General features: G+C 43.0%; 1 protein-coding gene across 7 annotated transcripts in view; it reads right to left on the bottom strand.

Annotated features, from left to right (window-relative positions):
* Positions 1-2,061: 2,061 nt before the first annotated feature.
* CCDC158 (coiled-coil domain containing 158) overlaps positions 2,062-18,376 on the bottom strand; it is a 63,116-nt gene continuing 46,801 nt past the window's right edge. For 5 of the 7 annotated variants that reach the window (XM_084626896.1, XM_084626894.1, XM_084626898.1 and 2 more), the window contains 7 exons: positions 16,771-16,830; positions 12,543-12,602; positions 9,451-9,518; positions 8,236-8,442; positions 7,151-7,174; positions 3,541-3,642; positions 2,062-2,206 (listed from right to left, as the gene is read on the bottom strand). In XM_084626896.1, coding sequence (XP_084483022.1) covers positions 2,130-2,206; positions 3,541-3,642; positions 7,151-7,174; positions 8,236-8,442; positions 9,451-9,518; positions 12,543-12,602; positions 16,771-16,830 — 598 coding nt within the window. In that variant the 3' untranslated portion in view covers positions 2,062-2,129. Of the gene's footprint in view, positions 2,207-3,540; positions 3,643-7,150; positions 7,175-8,235; positions 8,443-9,450; positions 9,519-12,542; positions 12,603-14,617; positions 14,672-16,770; positions 16,831-18,376 lie in introns of those variants that run through there. The other 2 variants (XM_084626895.1, XM_084626901.1) reach the window with 2 other exon arrangements.

Below are 18,376 nucleotides of genomic sequence, written 5' to 3' on the forward strand. Positions count from 1 at the left end.
ATGTCAAGTCTGTAAGCATCATTCCACCTGTGGGGAAAACCCCACGCATGAAATCACAGGGGCAGTCATTGCTATGTAAAATAGTTAAAGCACACTACAACTTTCTGAGATGCCACTTGCAAACGGGCACTCATATTTTTAGGTATTTCTATTTCTTTCACAAGTGTACAAAAGCGGGGGCCCTGCCTTTTATACTCTCTACTCTGAATCTAAAACTCAGTTTCCCTCTCCCTGTCCCCAGGTCATTCCTTTCTGTGGTCTTGTCCTCAGGCATATGAACATTCTCCCTCTCCCCCCCTCCCTCAGCTACAGTCTCAAAATGTTGCTTATCAAAGTTATTTGCGGGTTATAATAGTCTTGATTTTTAATTTCTACTTCTATAAGATTCTTTTCTTGTGATTGGGTGTGTCAGCAGTTGTATTACACTGGTGCTGGGTCACACATCTGCTGTAAGGCAGTTTATTGCCATTGGAATCCAGTACAGTACACTTTGGGTCTGGCTAGAGGTAATGGATATGCTACCGTGTGAGAGATCAAAGTCCGCATCCTATCTTGCCTTTTGATCTCTGGGGCAGGTGCAAGTACCGCTGATGTGCCGTTTTGGAAGGAGGGGGATAATGTTCCATGCAACTACTATAGTGTGTAGTATTGGAAGATGTGGATAGGCAATGCTCTAGAGGGCTGTTAATTATTTCCCTAGGCTGGAAGGTGCTGCATGGTACAGGTCATGACCGAAAGAGGAACAGGACTGTTCTAGGGCGGAGTGCTGTACCTTACTCTGAAGTGTTTCATGACCATCTATTCCAACCCTCTGCTTATGATTAAAGAAACACTGTCAGTGTCTCTAGATCCAAAAATATAACTAATGAGAATAAATCTCACGTTGCCTGCCTACCTACTTTATATATCAGATACAGCCAATCCAGTGACCTGCTTCAATGTGGAAGCAGTTCTCCACGATGATCAGGAAGGCTATTTCCCCCTTCTATGCAGCACTATGCAATTGGTTATGTGAATTATGGTTTTCCCCCTTTCATCTTTCTCTGAAGTGTGAGATATTGGCTTACAATGTTGGATCTAAACATCTCACGTTCATATGCAGCGTCGTAGGAAGACCCCATTTCTTCCACTTCAAACACTGAATGAACTCTGAATGAGAGCTCCCCTTGGAGGAAGTGACAGGAGGAAAGGAGTCTGGGGGAAGAGCAACCGGTGATCCTTTTTGCTTTGTGCCATTCAGCCAATGCGCTGCATTGTAGATACACTCCCTAGTCTGAGAAATGTGTATAGAGGGTGGTAGTATCCATATGCTAAATTACATTTATCATGCATCTCTGGCTACTTTACCTGCACGCTGCTCCTTAATCCATCTCCACTGGGACTACTGCTAATATCCCAGTGCATGGCAACTTCAAATATCTACTGTATTAAAAACAAATTCTACCAGCTATTGAACTTTTTTTCTACTGAGATAGGACCCCTTCCCTGCTCCATGCCACTCCCCGCCTCAAAGTCACACTGGAATGAGGTGCAGGATGAGATGCATTTAGTCCTGCCCCAGTGCCAGGTATAGGGTCCAAGAGTGGGTGAGGGACTAAAAGGGCTAGTTTATACAAGTGGAAAGGGGAAGTTCCCAGTTTGCTTATGGGGTGGGCAGCACTATTTGTCTCTAGCTCTGAAATATGGAATATCATGACCTAGCAGAACTTCTTAAAATAACATTATGTATAGAAAAATTTACTTTAGGTTGTTTTCCCCGAGATGGACGGTTAACAAAAGGAGTCTCTCTACAGTATTTAAAACTAACAATAGGTGTGTGGGCTCTGTTGGGCCTTATTTGGGATGACCAGCATGACTCTCTCTTGGCTGTCTCCCTTGGCGTATGTGGCTATTCCCACTGTATGCCAATAAAAGATACAATACCTCTCTCTCTATGTCTTGTGTTTACTTCTCTACATCCTGCTCTTTTAGAACTCCAGATTGCGGCTAGTATTCTAGTCCAAGACACAGATTACAAAACTATGAGAACCTTTATTATGAATCTTTAACAGTATCATATATTTTAAGCATCACATTTAATGGGGCCAAATCTACATATATTGGAATGATCACAACCATACAGAGTTTCTTTATTTTGTTAGCTTTTTCTCCTTGTCCTTCACTTTCTCAATCTTCTTTTCCTGACAGCGGATCATTGAAGACATTGCTGAAAATAGCATTGAGAATAGATCACTTGAATGCTGTGTATTGCTAGATCACATTGAGCAGAAAACAACTCAAGCATCAGGTATTGACACCTACAGCTTATACAGCCAGCCAGCCAGCATATTACACAGGCAATGCTCTGTGTTTGCTGTGCCCTAAAGAAAACAAATGTGGCTTCCACTTTAGTAGGCTGATGTTTTAGTACACAAAATAGGCCTAATAATAAATGGATATTCCCTCAGCTTGGCTATACAGCTGTTTCATTTGGACCCAATGGCCCGAATTCATTACTGTAAGAAAGTAAATGGGGAAAACTCTATTGATTTCAAAGTTACTTTTTATGGGTTGTATTGAAATTGATTGAATTTTAAGTGACTCTGGGCCAATGTTTGTAAGGTGGCGTTTGTTCTAATGCACATATGAGGGGTTATTTTAGTTCTGTATCTTTTATACAGCTGAGGTATAATACGTTACTGTTACAGAAAACTTGCTGGTGTATCAAGTGGAAGTTAAATTAGAGCAAATACTGAAGGGAGATATGACCATTTACACGAGCTGGCCCAAACTTTTCCCTGCTCGGTTTTTGTTTTATATAAATAATTTCATTAGAGTTTTATCAAACAAATTCCCATCATTCATGACTTTCACATAATTATATGATGAGTGGAAGCATTCATCTTCCAGGTCCATAAGCACAGAAGTGAAGGGGAAAGGGAAGATAATCAGAATATGGAGTAAGGAAAAAATGCTGACGACAAAAGGAATTTCAGCACCCAGTGGTCTGCAGTCACTGAAGTTGATAGGAGTTTAGCTGGTTTCAGTGCGAGTGGGAGCAGGATCAGGGCCTAATATGTCAGCTGTGATCAGTGGGCTGGCTGAGACTGCAGGATTTCCCTGTTTTAGAAAAAGGAATAACTGTGGAGGATCAGCTATGGTTGTGTGGTCACTGCTGGTAAACGGTGATTTTGTTTTTAAATGAAGACTTCTATAAACAGAATAGCTTTCAATTTCCCTGAAGGGTCAACAGCTCCATAAAAATCCCATTTAATTGGTTACAGCAGCACATTACCGCACCCCTCAACAGCTGCCATGTTTGAAAGATTTAGGATCTCAGAGCTCATTAAAGGGCTGAGTACAGTACATTGTGGAGTTAATCTGTTTATTCTCCTAGGAGCTGGATAATGTGGAAGTGGCTATTAGTAAATCAGACACATCTAAACTGACAGGAATGGACAACTGTGGCCAGAGCTATGGCATGTACCACAGAGATACAGTGGAGACTCCAGTACATTTCAAAATAAATACCTGTGATTTCAATAGAATAAATTCCAGTACCTTGGTTTTTCATCTGTAACGTTTCCACCAGGTTTTGTAGGTTTTCCATCTTGTTCTGTAGCTTCCTGCATGTGCTCCCACTGGTTTCCACAGGCTGAGAAGCTATTGAGAAAATGATTAGTCACTATACTATTAGAGGTACAAAAATACATTATCAAACTAGTTGCTTTATATAGGAACCTTAAATTACACTTAGTTCTAAAATAAAGATTTCAAACAAATAGGATTACTTTGAATATCAAAGAGAAAATAAATGAGATGACAATGATTAACATCAGTTTTTGTAATGAATCATATTTCTATTTCAAGCAAGTCAATTTTTTTTAAATGCTATGTGGTTGTGTGAAGGGGGAAGGAGGAAAAAGTACTTTGTTAATAATAATATTTGTGTATAGAACTTTTCTTTAATAGATCTCAGAGCTCTTTTCACAAGAGGTCAGTATTATCCCCATTTTATAGATGGGGAAACTGAGGCACAGAACTGAAGTGACCTGCCCAAAGTCATCTAAGAGGCCAATAGCAGATATGGGGACAGAAGCCAGGTCTTCTCAGTTCCTGTACAGTGTTCCATCCCCTGGGCCACACTGCCTCTGTTTGACTTTGACTGAACACTGATGTTCAGAAATAGACTTGAAACGTAAGGATGTAACAGCAGTAAACCAATTAGTAGTTGGCTACTGTGGGATTCAGGTTGATCAGGAGGTGGACTATGGACTAGCCCAATTTAGCAGTTATAACAGCACATGCAAATCAATGCTTTACAACTACACAATCATAGTCCGTTTCACTCTGCGAATGTGGCTCCGGGGTAAACCACTTCTGGTCAGGAGCTGCACCATTCAGACCTGCTGCTCATTCTAAAATGAGGAGGGAAAGGGACAGGTAGATGGGGGCGGGGCAGAGATGCAGGCACACAGCTACATAGAAAAAGCATGGAATGTGGAACTTTTCATCTCTAGGTTACAGGTTTGAACTGAGCCAGGGCTGGCAGTGACTGAAAGTCATCCATGTCAGCTGGCTGGCTCACGGTCTGTGTGAAATAAATTGGTGGGTTATGTGCAATTGCAACTGCAGAGATGTCCACCCCACAAAATTCATCATTACACATGCAACTAATTACTTCCTGAGCAGAAAAGCCCCTTCAGGGTCAAGGCACATTGGTGGCGGAAGCTGGTGCGGTTCTGTGGATAAATGGACTTGCATTTGTCCGACTGGCCCCTGGCAATGAGTGTGGAAGTGTCATGTGCTTATGTGTACCCGCCTCCTAGTTTTTAAATAAACATGCAAAGTCTTGCAGGGTTAGCGCCTACTAGTGTGTTTCGTTGCTGCAGAGCCAGTCAGCCCCCCAGCAGGAGCACAGCAATGTGAGCATTCAGCGCAAGGAGCATTCAGCATGGCTATTTTTGCTAGGGCTCCTTTGAAAACACAGAGGAAAAAGCCGGAGGATTGCCACATGTACAAGAGAAAAACAACTGAGTGGGAAGTGTATTGTCAGGCTCCTAGGGGGAACTACAAATAGAGTAAGAAGAAAATGTAATAACTAACATATAGCTGGGGATCACTCCAAAGAGTTGTTTCGATCTGTTTTTTCACTGATGGCCCATTTATTTAGGGACTTTTTGATACAAGATTAATAAAGCACTCCAGGCAACCTGAGCCATTGGCAGGTGGCTGGTACACTAGTGTTAAAATACACACCCTTCTACCAGTGTAGTGGTGGGATGAAAAGTTTGTTACTTTTACTGAAGATTTTACACATATATAAAAATGAGAGAGCGAGAGAGAGAGATGTGGTTACATCAGTATTTCCACTAGGCCTTGGTATTTCTCAATACTTACCATAGGAAATCCCCGGACTATTGCAAATACCGAGACTAGTTAACTGCACATTTTATTTAATCAGATAAGGCAACTGACAAGTTTCTGGTTTAACTAGTAGGGGGTTCCATGGTTGAACTACCTATGCTTTTCCAAACTAGTTAGGGTCATTTCTGGGCAGGTGGATTAAGCTCTGTTCTACAAGGCATTCGTTTGGCTAAATCCTGAAAGCCTTTTTCCTCAGTCCTTAGGCAGGCAAAATTCCCACCGACTTCAATGGGATTGTGAAGGGATGAATGTATCCTTATTGCCAGACAGTAGAGGGATTAAAGCCCTTCATCACATAGGATAAAAGAACCTGCTTTGTCTCATAGCTTCCAGGCCTAGAGAAAAGAATCCTCCAGTTCTGGCCATTAAGATGTAGCCATAAAGGACCTAGCTAGACATCAGTTTTGGTGGTGGTTGATCTGTAACGAGGCTATGTCCCTTTGGGATTTGCCTTGATGACAATTGATGATAAAGATGTGGAGATGTTTTGGGCTGGTTGGAAGATGCTGCGCTTTCTCCATGGACTAGGAAGAATAGAAAGGACTTGCAGTGAAGAGGAAGGTGAGGGTGGCTGGGTGGTGTTGGTGGCTTGAGGTCAGATGAGATGAACTGGTGGTCTCTTCTTGCCTTAAACTCTATGACTTTGACTTGGAACTGGTTGTCCTGCAACCAAGGAGTCAACATTTTTGTGTGTTTGCTCCTGATGAAAGAAGAATCATTTGCTTTTATCTCGTTGCCAAAAGGGAGAACCAGGACTGCTTTCAAAAACAACCCCTCCACCCCCAAATAGCCCAACAACAACACACTTACCAAAGGAGACCCCTTCTTTTCCCCCCATCCCTGCAAGGAAGAGCTGTTTGCTTATCTCCTACTGAGGAAGGAATAGGACCGTCTCCCTGCCACAACAGGAATTTGCCAAAACTGTTCCCTGGCCGATGGAGAGAAGGAACGTGTTCATTTGAATTACCTTTTTGGTCATTTTTTTTTCCTCTTCAAGTGATCAGTGACTCCTTTCTTCCCAGGAATGTGGCAGCAAATTTCTTGTATGGAGTTTTGATTGGGTAATGACTTCACACTCTAGCCCTTCGTAAATTGTATATTGTTCTGACTTAATAAGGGAAGGTCGAGCCTTCCAGAATTTTTAATGCTGTATTTCATTTTCAAATACATTTATCTCCCTTTTTCTATGTTCTGCATTGTCAAGTACTAGTTTAGTTTTAGAAGCACTTTACAGTTTAATGTATATACAGCCAGAGTGGCATTTTTACAAGCACTCAATGTTGGTCTAACTCTGCTGCCATTGAAGTCAATGAGAGTTGACTTGAATGGTTAGGCCAACACTGAACACTTTTGAAAATCTCACCCTAATTGTTTTCTTTCAGTTTTGTTAATGTTCAGGTAACTTCTCATGCAGCTTTAATGGGATATAGTATTTTTCTTCACTTTCCATCCTAAACTGGTACATAGTGTTAAGCATAGTCCCTGTTAAACGGCAGCTGTGATACATGTCAGAGTTTATACAATACAGGAGGAGAAATATGTCTTAATATGGATTGTCACAAGGTGGCCCTCCCTAAATGTGGAAGCATTTTGTCTTTTAAGTGCATGCAGTGTGAAGTGAGAAAATCAGTAATAACTGAGATGGATTTCAGTAAGCTGAGCAGGGTTGCGAACTCTAGAACACAGCTTTAAAATGGAACATCAAATACATTGGAACAAATGTGCATAATGGAATTATACTTACAAGAACTGGGAATGAAGGAGACATCTGTGTAAAAAGAAAAGGTCAACAATGTAATTTTGAGAATCACCCCTACTTTTATTGAGCGAAAGGGGAGGATTTAAATCGGGGGCGGAGGTGGAGGGGGAAACTACGGCTCATGGGGCGGATCCGGCTTGCCAGCCATTTTGAGCTGGCCCTCGAGTTCCTGCTGGGGAGATGGGTCTGGGGCTTGCCCTGCTGGGGCTGGCCCGCCCTCTGGCAGTCCAGCCGGGGAGTAGGGTCGGGGGCCGCTCCATGCGGCTCCCAGAAGCTGCGGAATGGTCGCCCTCTGGCTTCTACGCGCTCCAATGGCCCCCTCAGGTGCTCCAATGGGAGCTGCAGGGGCGGTGCTTGCAGAGGCAGCAGTGTGCAGAACTGCCTGGCCATGCCTCTATGTAGGAGATGGAGAAGGGACATGCCGCTGCTTCTGGAAGCTGCTTGAGGTAAGCGCCACTTGGCGCCTACACCCCTGAGCCTCTCCCCACGCCCCATCCCTCTGCCCCAGCCCTGATCCCCCTCCCACCCTTTGAACTCCTTGGTCCCAGCCCAGAGCACCCTCCTGCACCCCCAAACTCCTCATCCCCAGCCCCACACCAGAGCCTGCACCCCCAGCAGGAGCCCGCACCCCACTCCCCTGCCCCAGCTCAGAGCCCCCTTCCGCACCCTGAACTCCTAATTTCTGGCCCCACCCCAGAGCCCGCACCCCCAACCAGAGCCCTCACCCTCCACCTGTACCCCAACTCCAATTTTCTGACATTCATGGCCCGCCATACAATTTTTATTCCCAGATGTGGCCCTTGGGCCAAAAAGTTTGACCACCCCTGATTTAAATAGTTAAATATTAAAAAGGCAAGTATGAAAATAAATGTATTTCTGAACATTTAAAAACATTACCCTCATGAACCACATAACATAACATCTGTGTATGGTGGTGTAACTTCACTGGTCTCTGTAGAAATACAGTTGGGATGAATTTAGCCTATTGTTTGTAATTCACTACCGTAGTGATTAGGGGAGAGAAAAAAGCCAGCAGAGTCCTCTTGATTGGAAGAAGGGGCCACACTTACTTTTCCGGGCAGTTGTAGCTTCTGGTGAGCTACTCTTCCTCAAAGATGGTCTATGGTCTGCTGAGGTACTAGGGACAGCCTTCAGGTCATCTAGCGGAGCAGTTAACAGTGAGTGCACTGGAGACCTATCTTTGTATCTCTCCTCCTGGGAGAACTTCTTTGGGGAAGAGGCATAACGAGGAGCAGCAGTGAAGATGGATGGACTGGCTAGAAAATCGACAAAGTGCCATTTGAATAAGCGCTCATCTTCTACCCTTAATGTGAGTTCTGCTATGCAATCATTTCATAATTCTGTTCTCTTCATTGCATTTTTTAATTCTTCCCATTTTCCATCAGCAGTCAACATAGCAGCACCTACCCTCTATCTAAGAGAACAGAGGGTATAACTTCTTTGCAAGTCACATGCAGTATTGGTGCATGGATTGTCAACTGGAAGATGGCTTGTACCTTTTCCCTAGAAGAGTATGGCCAAGTGTATTTCTGCTGACTACTTGTGTCTGGCACCCTTGGAGAACACCTGATTTTCAACAATTCAGACAGGATTTTCAAGGTTGCTCACCAACCCAGTTCTTGCTTTACCTTCTGCCTAGCTACTTAGGAGAAGGCTTAGGACAATATTTTCAACATTGGGTGCCCAAAATTTATATGGAGGCATCTAAATAAAAATGACCTGATTGTAAGAGGTGCTGAGTAACCCTTACTCCAAATGAAGTCAATGGGAGGTGCCATTACTCAGCACCTCTGAAAATCCGGACCCTTATTTAGTTGCCTAAATATGGAATTAGAAGCCTAAATGTAGGCACCCAAGATTGAAAATGTTGCTTTGTAACTATGTAAGACCACTACTGTTAACAAATACCTTTTATGGAGATTTATTTTGTCAAGTGGAAGATATTCATGGAGAAAACCATAATAAACACAGTAATTTGCTGAAATCACTCTAAACTGGGAAAACGGTTAACTGGAAAGCCCTCCTCATCTTTTCAATTCTTAGTACATGTGCTGATGTCACTCTCAATAGAACTGACCTATTAACAGTAAAACGCATATGATGAAGCACAGTGATAAGTGCTTTAGAGATTTTGTAAATAGCTCCTGCTAAGAGACACTTGTAAAACTTACCTATGAAAATACACTTCTCTATACAATTCTGCTCTGTCCCAAGCCATGCCTACTTGAAACATGCATTCTTTAGTGCAGCCCGGGAAAACTCACCAGGGGGTGTGAAAGACAGGGTAACGGTTTGGTCCTCAAGATCCGAAACATGTAAAGTTAAAGGCTCCCTGCAAGCAAAACAAGGGCAAGACTAGCATTCTATTCTGAAAGTGCCAGGCTGAGATTTCGTTAGAGGAGCTAATCTCCACAATGAGAAAGTGAAGAGTTAGCATGCATTCTAGAAGTCTCATACGCATACATGAAGGTAAATGGTGTATACAGGGTTCAAATGGGTTTACTTGGAAGAATGAAAGAACCATTATGGCCTTCTCATGCATTTAATTCTCATGCAATTTTAGCATAATGTTAAAGCTAATGGTTCAGCCTCACACCTGGGTGTAGGTCAGTCCGTCACTGGGGAAAACTGTACAGGTGCAATGTGACCACAACCTCTCTCCCCACAGAGGAATGCTGGGGGGTGAGAAAGTGTAGCCCAGCAGAGGGTGATGTTGGCTGGAGAGGAGGAGATGCTCACATTGCTGAGAGATGTCAAAATGTACCACATTTAGTGAGCTGCCCCATATAGATATTTACGTGCCCTCCATAAACATAGTATCCGAGAGTCTCTACTGATGACTTGACTGCAACTTAAAGCTGCATGCCCCCAGCTATGTTAGTACCACAGTTTGAGTGCTTCGGGCTTGATCCAATGTCAGCTGAGGTCAATTTAAGTTTTTCCCACTGACTTCAGTGGGCTCTGAATCAGGCTCTTGTACAATATGGAGATTTCTGACTTTCGTATAGGTCCATATATTTAGAATACTGGGTGTAGTATGTTATATAAAAGGGTTAACATATATAATTGCAGTCAGCCCACAGAGCGGAAACAAAACAAATAGAATAGTAAGGAAAACACACCACACAAGCTCTACCAGGAGAGTAACCAGTGGCCCAAACCCTGAAGTCCTTGCTGAGGTTTTACTCCAGTCTTAATTCCCAGGGAGAGTTTTGCCTGCATAAGGATGGAGTAAAGACTAAGGTGCTGATCTTGTAGCGGGTTCCATGTGGACTGACTTCTGTGCCCAGGCGGGCCCTGCCGAAGTCAGTGTGGCACCAGGCAAAGATAGGGGTCAATCTACAATGGAGACTGTCTTTGCCTGGGTACAGGGAGTCTGTCCACACAAAACAAATTGCAGGAGCAGGGTCTTACTGCGGACTTTAGGGTTAAACCCAGTCAGAAATACAATTGCCAGAGCTGTGCAGTAATCTTGCTGTAGAATTCACACTGTAAGTGGGGAGGATTGCACAGAGGCTAAATGAGTATAACTTCAGCATAGTGACATAAACAGGTGATGATGCTAACACAACAAAACATTGACATGAAAAGCTTATTTCAACGTTTATGCACCAGCTACTTCAGTGCTTTGGATATTGGCAGCATTTGAGTGGTAATCCTTTTCCATTTAACAGTGCTACTGTATAAATAGTACATGCAATAGTTGTTTTAATTAGGGCATACATTTTATGAAATGACAACGTAACAACACTGGTAGTTGTTCCATACATATGTCATAATGTTCTATGTAAGCAGTAATGACAAGCATTCTGTTTAAGATAAATTTACTATACACAGTGGGCTACATGCATTCCTGGTGTAACAGTCATAGATTTACTCCTGGCTGTCTGTGGCACAGTGTATTTGATATAGAACTGTTCAGGTTCACATCTAGGTATGCTTTCCTGCTTTTGAGTTTTCCTTGTTTGAGGACTCTTATCTTACTAATAATAAGGCAGGTAGCATGCTATGAGACAGTGAGATCAACATGCATGCTCTGATGTCGGGGTTACATGAAGTATAGATATGTAGCAATTCAACTGCAATACACCCATTAAAAACAACAAAGTGGCTGTTTTTTTTGTACTCATGCATATTTATATTCATCGATCATTTTATCAAATAATAACCTACTGCTAATTATTTTCTCTTGACCTTTTGACAAAGACTGGTTATTTTATGGCAGCAAAAAAGGAAAAATTGAGGAAAAACTACTGCTTTGTCACAGAAAATAGATTGATGAATCTGGCCGGAAGGCTTTAAAAGATAAAAACATAGCCTATAAACCAGCACTGAGATTTTTAATTCAGTAGCAATGCATGGTGAATACTAGAACAGAGAAAGCAGATGATTGCATCAGTCATTTCATAGGATGATTCAGTGTATAGATTGAGAACTGATTTACTGTATTACTATTGTCAACTGAAAAATAAGGGGTTTGTTTTGCAAATGGTGTGGCAAGAAGGACTGGTACATGCCTTCCAACCAGTGTCTGGAAAACTAGATGAGATAACCTTGCTTTCTGATATTATTATCCTAGTGTTTTATTTGAAAGGAAAGTTCCTTTATTGTTTTTTCTCTCGACTATGATTTAGGGCTAGATTCCAATGTCCTAAGTCATGCTGAATAGTACCTTACTCTGCAAACAGTCCCATTTTAAATCAACAGGACCACTTGTCGAGTAAGGTGTCACCTAACATGAGGAGGGGTATCAGAATCTGGCTCTAAATGGATTTCTGGAAATATGAAATTGGTTCATGATTTCTGGATTCCCCTGGTTTTCTGGCTTTCTGTGTCTTGGTGCTAACATACTAATACTCTGATTTTCAGAGATGCAGAGCTCCTGCTGATTTAAATGGGATTTGTAGCATATCTGAAATTCAGGTCATTAGTACCTGGCATTTTAAGTCTACAACAAGCACTTTTGGGGCCTATTTCTGAAGCAGAATCACCATGAGGAGCCACTAGTCCACACTAACAACAATCATTTAGATATCATTGCAGCAACTTCATAATGCCACACAGATTTTAATGGAACTAATTTATTCCTGGTGTGGTGGCACTGATTTTAGTGGGGTTGAACCAGGTGTAAATCAGCACTCATTTGGCCTGATCATATTTGTTATGCTCTTTCTAAGAAGCATCCTGACAGTGCTTCACATATAATACAGCATTGAAAAGCACAGGAATAACTCAACTTAACAAATCCTTCCCATTCTAGAAAATAAATAACAAAGATATAGTGATATCAACATGCATGCTCTAATTGTGTTGGGGTGACACACACGGAACTCAGTTAGGTGACATCACTTCTCACCTGCTGAAAGTATCCTGCCCCAAGCCGCCTTCAGGAGCGGAGTCCCTCACGGAAGTATCTCTGTATGAAAAGACATAGGCCAGTTAGAATCCCTTGAAGCATTACCATCAGGACTGCTAGATTTCCCAGGATTCCCAAGATGCAGCAGTATACATCCTAATATGAAGAAAAAATTGCTAATGTTATATGCATTCATCAAGACGTTTACACATTATAACGGAAGTTGGGGGACTGTCACAGGTTGGCTGCCCTTTGTGGCTCGGTCTACACTGCCACTGGGATGAGCTTCCCAATGGGGATAGACAGACAAGCTAGCTCCGCTCGAGCTAGCATGCTAAAAACAGCAGTGTGGCCACTGCAGCATGGACAGCAGCTCAAGCTAGGCACCCAAGTCCAAACCTACCGGACCTTCTGGACCCATACTTGGATAGATAGCCCAAACCATCACCTGTGTCACCCTGGCCACGCTGCCATTTTTAGTATGCTAGTTTGAGCTGCACTTCCACATCTACCCATCCGTAGCATGCTCCCTACTGCAGTGTAGACATACCCTTAAGTGGGGGTTGGGCTCAACTATGCCAGTGACCTAGCAGCTGTCTGTGAGCTGGTCCTGATTTGGCAACTTAATTATACTAGTGGCCCCAGCTGTGAAAGAGTCAGGAAGAGACTAGATAAGGAGGAAGGAGAACTCAGTTAGGGAGGACCTAGGACAGAGGTGGTAGGAAGTACCCACTGCCTGGGAGGAGTCAGGGGAAGCAGACTGAAGAAGGCAGCAGGGACAGAATTAATCCCTGTGGTGGGGCCTAGAAAAGGGACAAGGTACAGAGAGGCAGTCCTGGAGGCGATTGGCATTCTGGCAGAGCAAACAGGAACTGGGAGGACCTAGGGAGAAGCCAGAGGCCTGGGAACCAGCAGAGAGGCTGTGTTAAGCACAGGCCACAGGGAAGCAGCACCAGGGGCTTTGAGGTTGGAAGTGCCCCAGGAAAACTGGCGGGTAGGGTTAGCTCAGTGGTTTGAGGATTGCCCTACTAAACCCAAGATTGTGAGTTCAATCCTTGAGGGAGCCATTTAGGGATCTGGGGCAAAAATTGGGGATTGGCCCTGCTTTGAGCAGGGGGTGGGACTAGATGACCTCCTGAGGTCCCTTCCAATCCTGATATTCTATGAAACAGCTGCCCATCGGAAGAAGCAGACCTAGCTGTTTAATACAGGGTCCCTGGGCTGGAGCCCACCTTCAAGACCTGAGGAAGAGGTGTGCAACTCCAACATAAAGACTACTGAGCCCAGGCTGAGGACTGAGCCTAAAGCGTGGGATGAGGAATAGCCCAAGTGAGGGCAGAAATATCTCTGATGTTGGGACATTTTTGGACTTTAGTTGTACTTCTGTCATCCTGGAAGGGGTCTGGACTAGAAAGGACTCAGAGAGCTGACTCACTGACAGAATCAGGCCACTGCAGGGCCAAAGCGGTGACCAACGGGGGCACAAGGGGTGAAGACCCCGCAGGGCCTTGACCTGATGCCAGAGGTGCTATGGTGGTGAGTTCAACTGCTCACAGGCCCCCTTAACATTTCCTCTTTGCACCTGTAGCAGCTGCCTCTCAGGGCTTGGTGGGTGTATTGTGACAGAGTATGGAACCCACTGTCCTTCCCACCTTCAGCAAGCTTACAGCACAGGCTTGTTTTTCACAATAGCTGCTTTGGAAACTATTAATAGGTTCCATCCCGGAACTTGGTATTTCCCAACGCTTCCTTCCCTGGCTACAGCCTCACAAATCTTCCTGCGGCCCAGGCTTTCCACGGGGAATGGGGGCATGTGGCGTCTGGGCCCTCTGTGCCAGGGCAGGGCACAGCCCAGAGAGCATGCATGGAAAGATACTATGCAGTGGAATCTACTGTATTAAACTCCTATTTCATCCAATGATATCCAATAACTCCCATGGATCACAACTCCCATAGTATGAATTCCTGCCTTTTCCCAATCTGGTCTCACTTATCAGCCACTGTAAAGTTCTTATTGCACAGAAGTGTTAGGTTAGACTGTGGACCACGCATCTGGGTCAATTTCCAGAACCTACCAAGGACACGGATTGATTTAAAGTGTCAGGTTTGGGAGGTTTCTTGGCTGTGACCTAGAGAAGCAAAATGTTGATTAAATTTTGGAGCTTCACAGAAACACTCCCTTTCCATCACCAGCCCGGCTACCATGATTGCATCCAGGCCGAAAGCCCATTCTATCAGGTATTTTACTCATAAAGCACCACCTCTTCTCCATCAAGGCACTGGAGGAGAAAACTATTCACATAAATAAATGCTTTACTGCAATCCAAATCTTCAAAAAGTCAGTTCTATCCCAGCTGGAGAGAAGCATATTGTTCCATCTGTCCATATGCCCTTTTTCTTTCTTTTAGCAAAAGATCTGTATTCAATTAATGTAACTTCCCTAAAAAAGGAGCCATGTTCACTCCCAGGGATTTCTGTAACGTCCTGAGGATGACACCTTCAGATTCTTTATTGGGGTTTGAAACAAGCAAAAAAGAGATTGCCCTTGGCTAATCCTTACCAGGCTTTGCACTGAGCCTGGAGCGTATTGGAAAAGAGTTTTGGGGTTTAATCAGGATTGTATGAATACCTATGAGGTGCAGACCTGATCAACAGAGCTCACAGATATGTGCCACACTAATGTATCTCAGTGCTTTGATATTAAAAGAACTTCCAGTCACCTGGAACACAATACCAGGGATTTTCTTCACTATCTTTAAACCTATCTTGCTAATCAACTCTACTGTCCATTGTTTCCCAAAAGCTAGTCCCTCTGGTTTTACTGCATTGAGGGATTCCCAGGCCAGAAGAGACCTCTGTGAACCTCTAGGTAAAATACAGGCCACAGACTTTGCCAAAATAATTTCTAGAACATATCTTTTAAAAAACATCCAATCTTGAGTTTAAAATTGTCAGTAATAGAGAATTCACCATGACCCTTGGTAAATTGTTCCAATGGTTAATTACTCTCATAATTAAACATTTACACCTTATTTCCAGTCTGAATTTGTCTAGCTTCAGCTTCCAGTCATTGGATCCTATTGTACCTTTCTCTGCTAGATTGAAAAGCCCATTATTAAATATTTGTTCCCCATGTAGGTACTAAATTGAGTCACCCCTTAACCTTCTCTTTGTTAAGCTAAATAGATTGAGTTCCTTGAGTCTATCACTATAAGGCATGTCTAAGCCTTTAATGATTCTTCTGGCTCTTTTCTGAACCCTCTCCAATTTATCAACACCCTTCTTGAACTGTGGGCACCAGAACTTGACACAGCATTCCAGCAGTGGTTGGACCTGTGCCATACACAGAAGTATACTTTAGCTGTATTAAAACACACATTGTTTGTGCTGTTTTCCAAGCGATCCAGATCACTGTGAATCAGTGCCCTATACTCTTCATTATTTATCACTCCTCCAATTTTTGTTTCATTTGCAAAATTTATCAGTGATGATTTTTATGTTTTCTTCCAGGTCATTGATAAAAAACGTTAAATACCATAGGGCCAAGAACTGATCCCTCTGAGACCCCACAGGAAACACACCTGCTTGATGACAATTCCCCATTTACAGTTACATTCTGAGACCTATCAGTTATCCAGTTTAATACATTTAATGTGTGCCATGTTAATCTTATATGGTTCTGTTTTTTTACTAAAACTATAATGTGGTACCAAGTCAAACATCTTAGAGAAGTCTATGAGGTTAACACTATTACCTTTATCAACCAATTTATATTCTCATAAATAAATCAAGCTAGTCTGACAGGTTCTATTTTCTATAAAACCATACTCATTGGCATAAATTACATTACGCTCTCATTTTTTTAAATTGAGTCCCATGTCAGCCATTCCATTATCTTGCCCAGGATTGATGTCAGGCTAACAAGCCTATAATTACCTGGGTCATCCCATTTACCCTTTTTAAAAATTGGCACAACATTAGCTTTCCTCTAGTCTTCTGGAACTTCCTCATTGTTCCAAGACTTATTGAAAATCAATATGAATGGTTCAGTGAGCTTAACAGCCAACTCTTTTAAACTTCTTGGAAGCAAGTTATCTGGACCTGCTGATGTAAAAATGTTTAGCGTTAGTAGCTTCTATTTAACATCCTCCAGAGAAACAAGTAGACTAATTCCCGGATTATTGGTCAAAGTCTGGGACATTCTCGGTCAAATGACAATGTTTCTTACTTGCTGTATATATCCTGTCGCAAGCTGCATGTAACAGCAGGTTCTCTACTTGCAGCATCCCTGTATGGGGGAAAATGTACCACAGTTAACAATATCAAGAAAAGCACTACTTTGAGGATTGGCAGATATAGTCATTTTCTGAGGGATAATTAGTTCTGGAAAAGATTCTCCAGTCCTCATGTCAACTCACATGGGGAACACAGTATCACAAAGGAGAGAGAAAACGGTGAACAAATCTTTCCAAAGAAACTGTTCCTTACAAAATGTCAAAGATTCACTGGTCTTTTTGCTAGACGTTGAAAACCATTTCTTGAACTCATGGCTGAATTAGCAACAAAGAAAACAATGGCTTATCTCACTTCCACTATAAAAATATAACACAGACACTCATTATAAGCCAGACATTGGCAATTCAGCACTGTTGATTGCCCTGTGTTCTGAAACATTCTTCTCTTATGATTAAGGCCCTGTCAAATTCACGGCCATGAAAAACACATCATGGACCGTGAAATCTGGTCATCCCCCCCGGTGAAATCTCGTCTTCTAATGATTCTACCCTATACTATACAGATTTCAGGGGGGAGACCAACGTTTCTCAAACTGGGGGTTCTGACCCAAAAGGGAGTTGCTGGGGGGGTCGCTGTATTGTCACCCTTTCTTCTACGCTGACTTCAAAGTTGGGCAGGCAGAGAGCAGCAGCTGTTGGCCAGGTGCCCAGCTACCAAGGCAGCGCCCCGCCAGCAGCAGCATAAAAGTAAGGGTGGCAACACCATAGCATGCCATCATTACTTCTGCGCTGGTGCTGGTGGTGACTCTGCCTTTAGAGCTGGGCCCCCGGCCAGCAGCCGCCGCTGCCCCGCTCTGAAAGCGGCACCGCTGTCAGCAGCAGCACAGAAGTAAGGGTAGCAGTACTGCCCCCCCCATAATAACCTTGCAACTCCCCCACCCAACTCCTTTTTGGCTCAAGACCCCGACAATTACAACACTGTGAAATTTCAGATTTAATGCTTGATGCTGACGACGCTGATTTCTGGTTCAATAAAAAACAGCTGCTCTACCCAAACAGTAAAAAAGCGTGAGAATGGGATGTTTGGCATATGAGACTGATCTGACAAAGCCCCAGTTTTACATACAATGGGAGAAAAATAATTCTTGAAATAAGGAATATATTCTAATGCAAAATCATGAATGATTATCATCTTTACAAACTCTCTCTATTTCTGGATCCAGAGCATCAGGCTTTTACAAGTGATGCTGGTTTTGATTTTTTGTTTAACGTGATCTATGAAGTCATGGTAGTATGTTAAGAGAAACCACTCGCCTGTCTCCCGCATGACAGGATACTTCCATAATACAGAAGAAGGGAGTTCACAAATGATCATAAAATCTGAAATGCTTACATGAAAAGTAAATAAACAAGACATCACAGGGCTGCAAATGATGCAGTCATTTTCTAGTTCCACTACCATCATAGCCATATATCATCCTTAGCCTGTGATGTGGATTCATTAGACCATGGCGCAGATACCTTGCCTATCTTTTTAATTTGGGTCACCATTCTCCTTCTGCACTCTTATAAGCAACCACTACTCCAGCAGCTTTTGAA

Source organism: Lepidochelys olivacea (assembly GCF_965140295.1).
Source record: "Lepidochelys olivacea isolate rLepOli2 genome assembly, chromosome: 4".
Taxonomy (NCBI): domain Eukaryota; kingdom Metazoa; phylum Chordata; order Testudines; family Cheloniidae; genus Lepidochelys; species Lepidochelys olivacea.